Below are 16,130 nucleotides of genomic sequence, written 5' to 3'. Positions count from 1 at the left end.
AAATCGGCGTATGCAGCACAGCTACGGCAGATTATGCACGAATTCCATGGATTCCCGGATAAACTGATACGATTGTTCAAGGCGACGATGGATCGAGTGATGTGCGTAGTTCGAGTATCAGGGACACTCTCGAGTCCCTTCGAAATCAACATTGCTTTAGAGGGTGTAATTAGGAGAGCGGGGATAAACACGAGAGTGGAAGGATTTTCACGAAGTTCGTTTAGCTGCTTGGTTTCGCTGATGATATTGATATTATTGCTCGTAAATTTGAGACGATGGCGGAAACGTACATCCTACTAAAGAGTTAAGCCAGGCGAATCGGATTAGTGATTAATGTGTCGAAGACAAAGTACATGATGGCAAAGGGCTCCAGACAGGAATCGCCGCACCTGCCACCCCGAATTCATATCGACGGTGATGAAATCGAGGCGGTTGAAGAATTCGTGTACTTGGGCTCATTGGTGACCGCCGACAACGATACCAGCAGAGAAATTCAGAGGCGCATTGTGGCAGGAAATCGTGCTTACTTTGGACGCCGAAGAACTCTACGGTTGAATAAAGTTCGCCGTAACTATTAACGAAGTTAACTACCCAGTCAACCAGTGATCGTATAAGAGGTTGCATAAGATGTTAAAGTGGAGGCGATATGCGTACATTCTACATGCGCCTAAATGGAGGCATGTACGCATAAGGCCTCCACTTTATCATCTTATGCAACATCTTATACGATTACTGGTTATCTGGGTATCTACGAAACGTTGATTAGACCGGTAGTCCTCTATGGACACGAAACATGTACCGCACGTGCAGAGGACCAACGCGCCCTTGGAGTTTTTGAACAGAAGGTGTTGCGTACCATCTACGGCGCAGTGCAGATGGAAGACGAGACTTGGAGTAGGCGAATAAACCACGAGCTGCATCAGCTGCTGAGAGAACCAACCAGCGTCCACATCGCGAAAATCGGAAGGCTACGGTGGGCGTCGGATGTCGGATAACAACCCGACTAAAATAGTTCTCGAGTGTCATCCGACCGGTGCAAGAAGACGTGGTGCGCAGCGAGCTAGATGGGTCGATCAGGTGGAGAACCCTTCGCAGAGTGCGGAACTGGAGACACAAAGCCATGGACCGAATAGAATGGAGACGGCTACTATGTACAGCAGAGGCCACTCAGACCTTAGCCTGACCGGTAAGGTAAGTAAGACCTTACGACGATCAGTGCAGATAAAAATGTCCGGAAAAGCGCGCAGTTAGAGCAAACATACGATGGTAGAAACGTAGAAGTGGCTCAAAACAACCCCGAGCAGAAGGGAATACCAACAGCATAATAAAATGTGTTATTTTGGCAAAATAACTGAGTAACGCAAAAAGTTATTTTCATGTTATTAACATAACATACCATGTTATAAACTTGTCTGTCATAAGCGGCAAAATAACAAAAATCATAACAAAAAAGTGTTCCTGGAAGACCAGTTAAATAACAGGTTTTGTTAGTATCATAACAACTTAATAACAATGAATTTATACAATGTTTCAATAACAAATTTTGAAATTTAAAAGTTATTGATAGCAATATGGAAGTAAAATGAGTTATATCAGAATTATAACAGGTTTTTTATCCTTGCAAGGTAGGTATGTAACTCCTAAGTTCAAGCCATTTCAAAGGAAAATAATGAATTTCTGTTGGTTCCATTTTGAAAATAAAAAGAAATAAACAGCCATGACTAAGGCCATAACCCACTATAACTCATAAGCCAGTCGCTCAAAGAGAATGGCACGCTTCCAGTCTTCCTGGCCCAAACGGCTTTGAGATAATTTCAAAATTAATTTTGTTTATGAGTTATGGCGGATCATGGTTGTTCACTTTTTTATTTCTAAAATAGAACCAACAGAAATTCTACTTTTTTCCACTGAAATGGATCGAACTTAATAAAAATAAAAATTATAAGTAATTCTTACTTTCGTGTAAAAAGTTAAGCTTAATCGATTCATAGACACCGAAGATTTGGCTCATAGACTCCAAACATGGCTTTTTGTATGAAATCAGCAAATGTTAACTTTCTCATTTCTTTTGCTGTAAATCTCACATGATGTTGTTGTGATTGCAAAACTTAATTGTTGAGCTATTGATGATCAAATAATGGTGCACTCTCAATAATACAATACTAACAGAACTTGTTCTACAACAAAACATCTTATTAAAATGTTATTTAAAGAAAATATACCAATAGCAGGATCATAACAAAATAAGATTGCTCAACATAACTTGTTATGGAAAAGTTATGCCTCAATAAGTTAATAATAACAAACCAAGATATAAAAACAGGTTTTGTGATTCAGTTGTTATTATTTTGATATTCTCCTCTGCTCGGGACGCGCAGCAGTAAGCAGTTGTCCTACCAACGAAACTGCAGCTTGGCGCAGCTGCGCTTTAAGGTGGCTGAAGGGACATCCGATCCGCCATAGGTGGTACCTCAGCTGCAGCACTAGGCTTCGCAACTCCGAATCACAGAAACGAGTGATATGACGGCAAATATAGTTGAAAAACGGGAAGAATGCAGCATGGGCGAGAATGGCATCGTACGAGGGCGAATGAGGCACGTTATAGACAGGTGCGGGAACAGGCAGAACTCAGTCTTTCGGAAGCAGGAAGAACGCGAAGCGAAGGAAGAGCTGCAGTGCGCTAAGGACACACGGAAGTTCTGCGAGAAGCAAAACACGCAAAACCGCTCATGCAGAGGTTTTGTGCCATGACAATCGCGGGAATCTTCTCACGAGCAAGCGTGAGGTGGCGGCAGCATTACGATCAGCATCTCAATGGCGACGTTGCAAGTACCGAAGGTGGCGTGGAGACAGATCTAGGAGTACGTGCGCAGGACGATAGACCTTCGGCCCCTAGTCTGATGAAAAACAACAAAGCCGCTAAAGCTGATCAACTACCAAGCCAGCTTCTAAAATACGGTGGAGAAGCACTGGAAACAGCACTACACTGCCGTAATTCTGCAAACTAACGTAAGCGCCATCCCAAATTTCGACTATCTAATCAATTTTCTATTAGTAGTACTTCTTACGCTGTTATATGCACCATTATTTCGATTGAAAATAATTTGCGATGGCTCTTGACTGGAGCAAAAATGTTCCTCTGGATCATTCAATCAGTATTACAATTAGTTCTTTTACCCCGAAGGCGCATTTCATCCCCCCTCATATTTCTCATCCACTTCTCAGCCGGGCGGGTTATGTCCCTCAAGAGGCGTTGTATTATGGAACTTTTCTGCTCTCCTATTATGGGATGCCGCCTGAGGCGCAAACATTTAACAATGTTCCAAATTGAATCCGAAACTTGGAAGGAAACTGTATTTGGAGTCGTGGAATTCTCGTTGAGTTAAAAATCAATATTTTGCTCCATGGGTGAAATGAAATGAACCGCTGCCAGCTGAGGCTGCGTTGTTGTTGGTCTAATGGCAGATGACGACGGCGGCGGGCGGCTGGCACATTCAGTAGAAATGTCGAAGGAACGTGCCATTTGTCGCTTACTAACGAATGTCGTCTGTATAGTGCTTGAGGTGGTGAAATAATTTGCTGACATCGGAGCGAGAGGATGGGATCAAAACACGTGTGGCCTCGGGTAACCGAGGGTATTAATACTCACCGTGAACGTGGGCGTGCTTTCACAGCATACCTCTGGCTGTTCCGACGATTTCACCGATATCACGATTGTGTCGTCCGTTGCGTCATACAATACCGATGACAATGCCTGAAAGGTGGGAAAATGATACTTGGTTAGTTTGTGTTTTCCGCATTAAGATATTTGATTATGTCCTGACAGGGGGCAACGTACTCTTTGCTATCACACATTTTCCCATGATGTTCTGGTGTTTTTGTTTTTTTTTTCGTAGAAAATAATGATATTTTCTTTGATTTTCTTCAACGAGATTTTTAATAAAGTTCAGCTAGTTCATCTCAGTTTATCGAGAGTGGGATTCGATCCAAGGTCCTCGGCGTGATAGTCATGAGTTATAACAAGCACACCAGGTTCGCACCACTATTTAAACATTTTCTGAATGTACTCAAAGCTTGCAGTTCGCAGATACTCAGATTGGCCAACGTTGAATGGAAGAATTAAGTTATGATTGCATAAACCTGGAAATTCCTGGCACCTTTCAGCGACTAAAGCCACTGTGCGAAATTTGAGTGCGATTGGTTGCATCTCTGCGTTGCGATTTAAATTTGTATCTGATTGTACGTAGGTAGGGGAGACTGAGGAGACTAGATCCCTGGGGAGACTTGTTCCCCCCATATTTTCTCGAAATCAATAACATTTTTCTTCTAGCATATTTTTTTCCAAAACTACTCCTGGACAAACGACTATGTTTTGGCTACAAGTGATTTCGATTGTACATTGCATTATTTTTTACCGGCTGATGGTTTGTTTTCAGTCCTTCAGAAATCTTTTCGGCTATTCCGAAAAATCTCAATAACTTTGTTAAAATTGAACCAAATCGTGTCAAAATTTTACAGCACATAGTTTAAATAAAATACTTTTAAACTTACTTATCCAAATAAGGCTGTTGTTAACATATTTTAATTAATTCAGGTACACAACAGTGACATAGGGAGACTTGATCCCTCGACGATTACACACACATTATATATGTGAAAAATAAAATTCTATTCGGAAGCCTCTATTTACTTGGAATTCTAATCTATTCAACGATAAAATGTGTCAGATAATTATAACTTCAGTACAAACCATGAAAAGGGGGATCAAGTCTCCCCATTTTGAAAATACGGCATTTCCCTAAAAATTTAGAGAAATCTTACAATTTCAAACACTCCATATTTATCAAAAATACAAGAAAACTCGAAAAGAAAACGAATAGAAAGATTCTGGAATTATTTTTCCTTTAAATAAATTATGTGCTCTGAGGGGGATCAAGTATCACCCATTTTTTAAAAGTACATCATAAGACATGCTTCCATAAAAGCACAGTTTTGAAAACTTTAACAATAATTTAAAGGCCTTCTGTTGTGTATTAACTTGCAATAGATGTTTACCTGCCATTCTGTACAGAAATCGGATCTAGTTTTGTATTTTTCTTGAAGTTACATGTAAATTAAGAAAAAGGGATCAAGTCTCCCCAGTCTCCCCTAAAGGGCGTTTTTTTATTACCGTACGGGTTTGGGCCGAAGGGTCTCAGATTTTCATGAAACTTTTTCCACAGGCAGGGCTCATGGATATATAAACTAAAAAAAAATGAGAAAAAATCAGGGTCGCCTATTTTCCCGGAAAATTCAGGTGGAATTTTTTTGGTTTCCCCTGACACTACATACTTTGAAAAATCATAACTCATGAACGAAGCATCATAGAAACAAAGTTTTTTTTTTAAATGAAAATATTTTTTTGAGTATTCAAAAAATAGGAACTGGAAAAAGCTTTCCACAAAATTTTCCACAGTTGGGTTATTTCATAATCTTAAATCGCTGAAATTTTTGAAATGCACTTTTTTTTTTCGTTTTTGAGTTATGGCCAATTTTGTTGAAAAAACTCAAGAACGAAGCATCGTAGAAACAAAGTTTTTTTAATGAAAATGAAAGCAAACTTTCTCAGAAATCAAAAAATATACGAAGTTTCCACAAAATCTTCCGCCGTTGAGAAAATTCATAAACAAAAGCCGGAAAAACTATGCCCGAACTCGCGGAAAATTTTCAAAAAAATATTTTTGGGAAGGTAATTGCATAAGCTTTGATCGCTGAAATTTTTGGAATGCACTTTTTAGTTCCTGAGTTATGTCCAATTTTGTGAAAAATGACCATATAAGGTGTCATGATGCATCACTCAGCTTTCAAACGAATCATTGACTTTTTGATTGTTAGCCTCGCGTTTTTGAAGTGATAAAAAACTGTCAATTCTGCAGCAATGCAGCAGAAAAAGTATCATCGCAATCACTGCGAGTGAGCATATAGGATGATACTTCTTCATACGGATATTCGCTTTAATTATCACTTCGAAATTTCGAGCCACATATCCAACATGGCTGCCGATGCTGATGATGCCGTAAAAAGCCATAATATATGCGTACAAAATTTGCTTTCATTTTCATTCAAAAACTTTGTTTCTACGATGCTTCGTTCTTCAGTTATGATTTTTCAATAAAAAGGCTCATATGACACATTTGGACATTTTTCAACAAAATTGGCCATGACTCAAAAACGAAAAAAAATTGCATTCCAAAAATTTCAGCGATTAAAGATTATGAAATAACCTTCTTAAAAATATTTTTTTGAAAATTTTTCGCTGGTTCGGGCATTATTTTTCCGGCTTTTCTTTACAAATTTTGTAAACTGTGAAAAATTTTGTGGAAAACTTTTTCCAGTTCATATTTTTTTTGGAGCTCTGAGAAAAATTGCTTTTATTTTCTAGAAAAAAACTTTGTTTCTTTGATGCTTTGTTCTTCAGTTATGATTTTTCAAAGTAAGTAGTGTTAGGGGAAAACAAAAAAAAATCCACCTGACATTTCCGGGAAAATAGGCGACCCTGAATTTTTCCTAGTTTTTTTTTGTTCATATATTCATGAGCCCTATTTCAACTGAAAACTTCTTCATTTTGATCGTTAGCTTAACCTATCGAGTCTCTTTGGGTTATGGATCAGATGAAGAACTTAGTACTTATTCACAAATATCATAATGCTATAGGGGAAGTTTGAATATATTCATAATTTTTGTTTAATCAAAAAGCATAATGAGTGGGTGGGTGTCATCTTCGAGTGCTTTATCAAATTGCTCATTAGTATGGGACACGCTTGTATGGAAAAAATAAATCCTTGCTCCAGTCGACTTTTTCGATCCCATTTAGGTCCCATATGAACTGTACAAATTTTCAGCGCAATCGGTGAAACTATAATTTAGCTCAAGCGGTTCAAAGTTTGCATAGGATTTACTATGGGAAAAGTTACACTTTCAGATAAAAAATCCCAGAGGTCGTCCTTTGTCTCCTTAATTCAAATCGATCGATGCTTCTTGTAGAAAAATCATTTACGAAGCTTTCCTTCGAAGACCACAAAACGATTGGATGCTTGTGGAAAAAGTTATTGATTTATTACCGATTAGTGGATCCAACGAACGGCTTTTTGTTTTGTTTTATCAGCAGCACTGCTGCTGCTGTTGTTGCATGGGGTGGCAGGACGCATCACCACCCCCAGAAACAGCAGCAGCCAAGGCAGCAGCTACAGTGCTGCTAATAAAACAAAATAAAAAGCCGTTCGTGGGATCACTAATCGGTAATAAATCAATAACTTTTTCCACAAGCATCCAATCGTTTTGTGGTCTTCGAAGGAAAGCTTCGTAAATGATTTTTCTACAAGAAGCATTGATCGATTTGAATTAAGGAGACAAGGGACGACCTCTGGGATTTTTTTTACTGAAAGTGTAGCTTTTCCCATAGTAAATCCTATGAAAACTTTGACCCGCTTGTACTAAATTATAGTTTCATCGATTGCGCTGAAATTTTGCACAGTTCATATGGGACCTAAAAGGAATCAAAAAAGTCGACTGGAGCGAGAATTTGATGTTTGTACCATACTATTGCTCATACACCATTACCCTTCAAGCAATGGTTCATATTGTTCGGTTCCGTGCAATGAGTGAACGGACTCGCTGGGTAAGATGGACGCTAGAGAAGGCGATATTTACGAGCTTCAAATCACCATCTTCCGTTGGCTGCAGGCAGCTTCTCACAGACATCGGTAATTTAAAGTGTTCAGGAGCTGCGTGATCCTTAACCCACGTCGCTGGATAAACTATCTTACAAGATGAGATCCTTTGTGAAAATGAGCGTAGAGAGCATAATAGTTACGCCATCATTACACGATCAAAATGAGTTGATCGGGTAAAGACCTGGCATTGTAGGTTTCTGTGCTGTATTAGGAGTTGTCCACAAATTACGTAACGCCCTAGGAGGGAGGGGGGAGGAGTACGGCCGAGTGTTACGGCCCATACAAAATTTTTAGGATTTTCATACAATAAAGCGTTAGGGGGTCGGGAGTTTGGGGTCGAAAATGTCAATTTTAGCGTTACGTAATAAATGGATGCTCCTCCTCCTCTTCTTGGCGTAACGTCCTCACTGGGACAAAGCCTGCTTCTCAGCTTAGTGTTCAATGAGCACTTCCACAGTTTTTAACTGAGAGCTTCCTCTGCCAATGACCATTTTGCATGTGTATATCGTGTGGCAGGCACGAAGATACTCTATGCCCAAGGAAGTCAAGGAAATTTTCTTTTACGAAAAGATCCTGGACCGACCGGGAATCGAACCCGTCACCCTCAGCATGGTCATGCTGAATACCCGTGCGTTTACCGCCTCGGCTATATGGGCCCTCTAATAAATGGATGCTGCCTTAGGCAATTCGGCGAACGGTTACTAAGGTTTAACTTTAAGATAATTTCTGTGTATAGTGTAATGTGAGAATACCTACCTGACAAGTCAAATAAATGTAGTTTTGTAAGGCATAAAGTGTAATCGTTAGAATAACTATATTAATGTGGCCTGTATAAGAAATCGGAGAACGCTGGAAGAATCTAGCAGGAAGCTCTAGGAGAGCTAAATCCCTTTATATAAAGATCGTTGTGAAAGACAACAAACTGAATCACTTACTTCTCAAGGGATTGTTTTTCTGGAGGCCTTACTGCCTCACGTATTGTGGGTCGGTCAATCAAGCCTTACATTGGAAGAATTACTATTGTCACTCTTTCTTCACACATTTAGGGTAAATCGCCACTTGTTGCACACCTCATAAGAAAAGCATGGAATGTGCAACAATTGGCTTCTTTAACGGTGTTGAGATAATTTGATATTCTGAATCTGCGTGTCAAACTTAGCCGAAATCCAAACATTCATGAATTTTAGAGCCCAGGAACATATTTAAAAATCAATTTGAAGTTTGTATGGGAGCGATTTGTCGAATCACCCCTCGTCGCAGTTTGTACTGGGCGGAGCTGTCAAACAGTTACCCAGCTGTCAAAAGGTGATTACAAAAAATCTTTTTGAAATTGATTTCAGGTACCAAAACAAAGTTCTAAAAATCTGAAAAAGTCATAGTGACTCAGAAAAAAGGTGCTCTTTCGTATAAAATCAAAAAATTAATGCATTTTTCAAAATTTAAAAACCCAATTGGCGAGTTTTTAAGGTGTGTATTGAGCTATGGAGAACATTGAACGAAAACGGCTTCCCTGGGAAGCTCACTAAACTGATTAAAGCAACGATGGACGGTGTGCAAAACTACGTAAGGGTTTCGGGTGAACTTTCCAGTTCATTCGAATCTCACCGGGGACTGCGACAAGGTGACGGACTCTCATGCCCAATAGGGTAACCAATATAATTTGGACCCCCATATATTTTGGACCCCCTGGGTCGTACTATCACAACTTATACAGATTTAATGAAGAGATGACGCATTTTTTAGGATCATTCGCTAAATAAGATTACTCTGCACGGGCAGCAATCATTTCCTCACTGGAAATTTCCTTATTTGCCTTGAAATTATTTTTTGCCAATCTCGTCATCCATGCGAGTGTCGCATCATGTTTACAAAAAGAGATTGCGGTGCTGAGGAAACTTGCAGATGTAAACAAAAAAGTTTATCATTCTAGCGCATTAAATTCGCAAAGTTCGTCTAATCAGCCTTTGTCAATCCAGTAACTAGGATGTGTTTGATCATATTAATGTGGCAGATTCTTCAAAAATAGTTTCAAACGGGTTTAAACGCCGGATGTCCAAAATACATACTTGAGAGGGTCCAAAATGTATAGGGGTGTCCAAAACAGCGAAAACTGATGCTGAAAAATCAGTTATTTTCATCCAATTTTCAGCCAGAAATGACGTTGTGGGTATTTTTAATGGACAGTGGAGGCTTTTACGAGTATACTAACATCATCATTATGTGTAATATCCTCTGAATCTGTTGGGTTTTGACTTGAATTCAAACTTATGTCCTCTAGGGGTCCGAAATTCGACCGTTACCCTACTCAACATCGCTTTGGAAGGCGTGATGCGACGAGCCGGGCTCAATAACCGAGGAATGATTATCGCCAGAACATTTGGAACGGTGGTAGAGCTGTACACCCGCCTGAAACGTGAAGCAGCAAAGGGCGGACTGGGGGTGAATGCCTCAAAAAAAAAAAAAAAAGTACATGGTAGGCGGAAACGAACACGTCCGCCTGGGTAGTATCGTAACATTACTGAGACGGGGATACCTTCGAGGTGGTGGAGGAATTCATCTACCTCGGATCCTTACTGACGGCTGGCAACAACGTGAGTCGTAAAATTCGAAGGCGCATCATCAGCGGAAGTTGAGCCTACTACGGGCTCCAGAAGAAGCTGCGGTCTAAAAGGATTCACCTACGCACCTTAGGGCCTGTCCATAAACTACGTAGACTCTTAGGGGGGGACGGGGGGTTCTGGCCAAAGTCTACGCTCCATACAAATCTCGAAAATTTTGTATGAAGAAAAGTCAACGGAGGGAGAGGGGGGTTCAGAGATGGCCCAAAATGAGTCTACGTAGTTTATGGACAGCGCCTTATAAGACCGGTGGTCCTCTACGGACACGAGACATGGACCATGCTCGAGGAGGACCTGCAATAGGCCGTCCCTTATTTTGCAAAAATTAGAAATGTTATAAGTTCGATAGTGGCAAATGATCGTTTTAGCTAAAAAATGATCGTGTCAAAATTTGAAGTCCGTATCTCAAGGCTAAGTGGTCCCTCAAGGGGCCTAAAGTTGTCAAAAATTGTATGGGACCAAAAAAACATGAATTTTTTTTCGACAAAAAAATACGCTTATCTACTAAAACCGGTGATTTTAGGACCCTAAAGGGCCAAAAATGTGCTTAGATTTGCGATATCTCTACTCGTTTCCAAGATATTGGCAAAAAACAACCGAAAAATCAGCATTTTTGACCATTTTTTTAGATTCCGAAGGAAACCTACCCTATTTCGTTCAATAACTCAAAAACGAGTAGAGATATCGCAATTCTAAGCACATTTTTGGCCCTTTAGGGTCCTAAAATCACCGGTTTTAGTAGAAAAGCGTATTTTTTTGTCGAAAAAAAATTCATGTTTTTTTGGTCCCATGTAGACCTGTGCGCCGACTATATTTTGTTCGGCGGCGGCGTTAGGGCCATTTTAAGCCGGCGGCGGCGGCGTCATCGGCGTCACGCCGGTTGCAGCTTTCGGCGGCGGCGGCGGCGGCGTGAATCGGCGTGACCAAAATTTGACCATTTGGCTAAGCAAAGGAGATGTTATTACGCTCTAGAATTTGTGGTCCGAGCTTTTTGGTGATGAATATTTTTTTCTGTTCGGGCCCGTCACTGCCACCAGTGATTATACATATTGAGACATTGCCTGTATCCTTAGCGTAATGCATGTTGTATTATTTCATTGCAAATGAAGGGCAATACAATATCGATTTTGCTATTGTTTTTGTTTTGTTTTCCCTTCAAAAGCTGTCAAACTAGATAATAAGGTCACATTATTTACACTTAGGAATCCCCGAATGATTTCTAGGAGGAATCAACGAAAAATATCCAGGAGGAATCTCTGAAGGAATTCCAGGAGAAATCCCTGAGAGAATACTAGGAGGATTTTTTTCGTGGATCCTCAAAGGAATTTCAGGAGGAATCTCGCAAGGAATTCCAGCAGGAATCCTCGAAGGAATTCCAGGAGAAATGTCCGAAGAAATATTAAAAGGAATCACCAAAGAACTTCCAAGAGGGAATCCCGAAAGAGATCCAGAAGGAATCCTCGACGAAATATCAGGACAAATCTCCGAAGGAATTTTAGAAGGAATCCCCGAAGGAACTCAAGGAGAAATCTCCGAAGGAATTCCAAGAGGAATCCTCGATAGAAATCAAACAGAAAATCTCGAAAGAATACTAGGAAGAATCACTTCGCAGCAATTTGAGGACACTCAAAGAAATTCCAGGAGGAATCTCTGAAGAAATTTGAAGATAAATCACCAAAAAAGTTCCAAAGAAAGAAAGAAAGAAAGAAAGAAAGAATTCCAGAACGAATCCCAAAGAAATTTCTGCAGGAATCCCCAAAAATCAACGAAAAATATCAGGGAGAAATCTCTGAAAGAATTCCAGGAGAAATTCTAGGAGGAATCACCACAGGAATTCCAAGAGGAATCCCCGAAAGAATTCCAGAAGAAATTCCTTAAGGAATTCTTGGAGGAAGCCACGGAATTCCCGTAGAAATCTCATGAAGAATCCCCGACGAAACAGCAGGAGGAATCACCGAAGAAATTTCAGGAAAAATCCTCGAAGAAAGTCCAGGATGAATTTTCAAAGGAACTCTAGGAGGATTCCCGAAGGTTTTCTTGGGGAAATCTTAGAATTAACTCCAAAAGGAATATCCGAAAGGAATCCAAGAGGAATCCCTGAGGAAGTCCAGAAGGAATACCCGACGGAATTTATGGAAGAATTCCTGGAGAAATCCCCGAAGAAATTTCAAGAGAAATCCCTGCAGGAATCTCAGGTGTAACTCCTGGAAGAATTCTGGGAGGGATTTCCGAAGGATTTTCAAGCGGTATACACGGAAAAATTTCAAGAGAAATTATCAGAGGAAGTCCAGGTGAATTCTCCGAAGGAATTCCAGAAGGAATCTCCGAAGGAATTTTAGGAGAAATCACTGAAGCAGTTCAAGAAGGAAACACCGAAGGAATTCCAGGAGGAATCGCCTTAGGATTTCTAAGAGAAATCATAAAAGAAATTTCAGGAGGAAATCCCGAAAAGATTTCAGGAGAAATTCACGTTAGAATATTAGGAGACATCCCTAAGAGAATTTTAGGAGGAATCTCCGAAGGAAGTCCAAGAGAAATTCCTAGAGGAATTATATGAGAAATCCTCTAAGAAATTGCAGGAGGAATTCTTAAAGAAATCACCAAAGAAATTCCAGGAAAAAATCACGAAGGAATTTTAGGAGGAAATTTCATTCCAGGAAGAATTCCCGATGAAATTCCTGGAGGAATCTTCGAAGGAAGTTTAAGGGAACTCCTGACGGAAGTCTAGGAGGAATCCCCGAAGAAATTACAAGAGATATCCCTGCAGAGGAATACACGAAGGAATTCCGCTAGGAATATCCAAATGATTTCCAGGTGAAATCCTTGAAGAATTTTTAGCGGATATTTCCTGGTAGGGCGAAGGGTTTGCAAAAGATATTCCCCAAAAAAAGTCCTGGATGAATTCCAGAAGGAAGTCCTTAAGGAATTCGTGTAGAAATTCCATGAAAGATCTCTCAAGAATCTCCTGGAGATATGGCTGGTTATAATCCTAAGGAAATTATTGAAGGAATTCCTTCAAGATTCTCTAAAGGAATTCCTGAATGAGCTTCTGTAGAAATCTCGGATGTAACTCCTGAAGGCATCCGTGAGACTTCCTGGAAAAATCTCCATCTCAATCTACAATCAGAGAGAAAAACCAAAGAGCGATGCCTTGATTAACATCTACAATCCCTAAGGAAACTTCTCGAGAACCCTGAAGCGATTACCTTAGGATGAATGCACTAGTCTTCGTCATTGCTCTAGTCTTCGCCCCCTAAATACAAAGTTCATTTTTTATGTATGAAGTGGCGAAGATAAGAGCAGAATTTTGAGGGGTGTGCAAAGTCTAGAGCATTTACTCTTTAGAAATCCTTGAATATACTTCTGGGGGAATCCCTGAATTCTCCTAAAGGTATCCCTTAACCTTCCTACAAGATTCTCTGAAGGAATTTCTGTAGAGATTTCTGAAGGAACTTCTGTAGGAATCGCTGAATAAATTCAGGAGGAGTCTTTGAAGAAACATCTGCAAGAATCCCTACAACTCCTGGAGGAATCTCTGATGGAACTCCTGGACTAATTTCTGCAAATAATCCTGTAGGAATTTCAGAAGAATACCTGCAGGAAACTTCTCACTGGACTCTTGATGGATCTCCAGGTGGCATTTATGAATCCTAGTGAAGAATTTTTAAAGGGACTTCTGGAAGGATTCCTGAACGAATGCCTGGTCAAATAGCCTGGGGAACTTCTGAAGGAATTTCTAATGAACACCCGGAGGTATTCCTGAATCCTCCTTGAGCTAAAGATTCTTTAGCGAACTCCTGGAGAGATCACCGAAGGAACTTCTGGAGCAATCCTTAAAAGAACTTCTGAAAGAATCTTCGATTTTTTTTCATGAGCCATCCCGGAATAATTCCAAGAGGTATCCCCGAAGGAATTTCAGGAGGGATGCTAGAAGGAATTGCTGTAGGAACCCTTGATGAAACTCCCGGAGTGATCCCTGAAGGATCTTCTTGAACAATCCCTACAAAACGTCAAGAGAAATCCCTTGTTGGAATTCTAGAGAAATTTCTAAAAGATATCCGATAGATATCTCTAAGGAAACTCCAGGACTAGTTCCTGAAGAAACTCCTGTATGAATTCTTGAAGGTACTTCAGAAGGAATCCATGAAGAAACGCTCAGACTAATCTCTGAAGGACCTCCTATGAGAATCCCTGAAGGATTTTCTGGATGATTTTTTCATGTATCTCTAGGAGGTATCCCTGAATCCTCCCGAAAAAGTTTTTTTCCTGTCGAGATTTTTCTGATAGATCTACTGAAAAAAAAAAATCAATTATAAAACTCCTGGAGGCGTCCCTGAAGAATTTTGTGGAGGAATCCCAGGTGGATCTCCTGGAGGCATCACTGAATCTTCTGGAAGAATCTTTGAAGAAACTTCCGAAGAGATTTGAATGAGGAATAATTAATACAATCTAATAAAAAAAGAAAACAAAATTTCTAAGAGTTGAGAAATCAATTATTGTAGTCAATCATTTATGATAGTGATCGTGATATTTTTATTATCTCAACTTAATGTAAACTTAAATTTGTTCGTGCACTGATCACCGGCGTGAAAAATGAAAATCGGCGGCGTGACAAACAGCGGCGTATGGCGCGCCGCCGATACCTCGGTCGGCGTCGGCGTGGGACAAAAAGTGTCGGCGGCGGCGGCGTGGCGCGGCGGCGCACAGGTCTAGTCCCATGCAATTTTTGACAACTTTAGGCCCCTTGAGGGACCACTTAGCCTTGAGATACGGACTTCAAATTTTGACACGATCATTTTTTAGCTAAAACGATCATTTTCCACTAACGAACTTATAACATTTCCAATTTTTGCAAAATAAGGGACGGCCTAACCTGCAAGCACTCAAAGTTTCCGAGCGACGCGTGCTAAGGACGATCGGACGGCGGTGTGCAGGAGAACGGTATGTGGCGAAGAAGGATAAACCAAGAGCTGGCTGCACTTTACGGCGAATCTGGATACTGAAGGTGACCAAAGCCGGAAGCTTACGATGGGCAGGGCATGTTGCAGGAATGCCGGACAACAACCCTGCAAAGCTGGTGTTTGCAACTGATCCGGTTGGCACAAGAAGGCGTGGAGCGCAGCAAGCACGATGGGCGGACCAGGTGGAGGGTAACCTGGCGAGAGTTTGACGCGACCGCGGATGGAGAGCGGCGCAGCCACAAACCGAGTATTGAGGCGTACTATTGTTGATTATGTCTAGTCCTAAATGTGATGTTGAGCAAATAAATGTAAATGTGTTATCTCATTTGATGGTATTGAAATGCATTTTGCGAAAAATGGAAAATCATCATCAAAAAATTAATTAAAATTGTGTTGACTGAGTTCTGCTATACTATGTTCAATAGGCCATAAAAAACGTTTTTTTGTTAAAAGTAAGCACAAATGATTACAAAAGAACGGAATCAATCGGTGCCGTAATCGTTGGATGAATTTGGAAGCGTAAGTTTATAATGGCACGGTGGTCCTAGTACAAACTTACCAGAATCCACGCAAGCCAAACTAATAAAATAAGGCTTTCAACCACCCCCACATTTTCATTTTTAATAGCGGGCACTTGCGGTGCACAATGACTGTGCCGGGACCACACAATCACTGGCACGTAGCCAAAAAGGATACCGCGTAAATTATCATCCATCTAGCGCGGAAAGCGAGGGAAAAACCCAGGAACGAAATCGTGCTCACGCTGAGGTTGTTGTTAAGGAAACCTTCATGAATGCTTTATCCTCCCGTGTCGTGGTTCGCCGCGGTGGTCGGTAGAG

General features: G+C 40.6%; 1 protein-coding gene across 3 annotated transcripts in view; it reads right to left on the bottom strand.

Annotated features, from left to right (window-relative positions):
- The window catches only part of LOC109622889 (ras-GEF domain-containing family member 1B), a 190,224-nt gene that overhangs the window by 130,735 nt on the left and 43,359 nt on the right, over positions 1-16,130 (bottom strand). For all 3 annotated transcript variants that reach the window (XM_029858616.2, XM_029858621.2, XM_062851442.1), the window contains exon 3: positions 3,650-3,754. In XM_029858616.2, the coding sequence (XP_029714476.2) occupies positions 3,650-3,754 (105 nt within the window). The remainder of the gene's footprint in view (positions 1-3,649; positions 3,755-16,130) is intronic.

This window comes from Aedes albopictus, chromosome 2 (assembly GCF_035046485.1).
Source record: "Aedes albopictus strain Foshan chromosome 2, AalbF5, whole genome shotgun sequence".
In the NCBI taxonomy this organism is placed as follows: Eukaryota; Metazoa; Arthropoda; class Insecta; order Diptera; family Culicidae; genus Aedes; species Aedes albopictus.
Note: the sequence above shows the minus strand (reverse complement) of the source record. Positions and strands in the feature narration are given on the sequence as shown.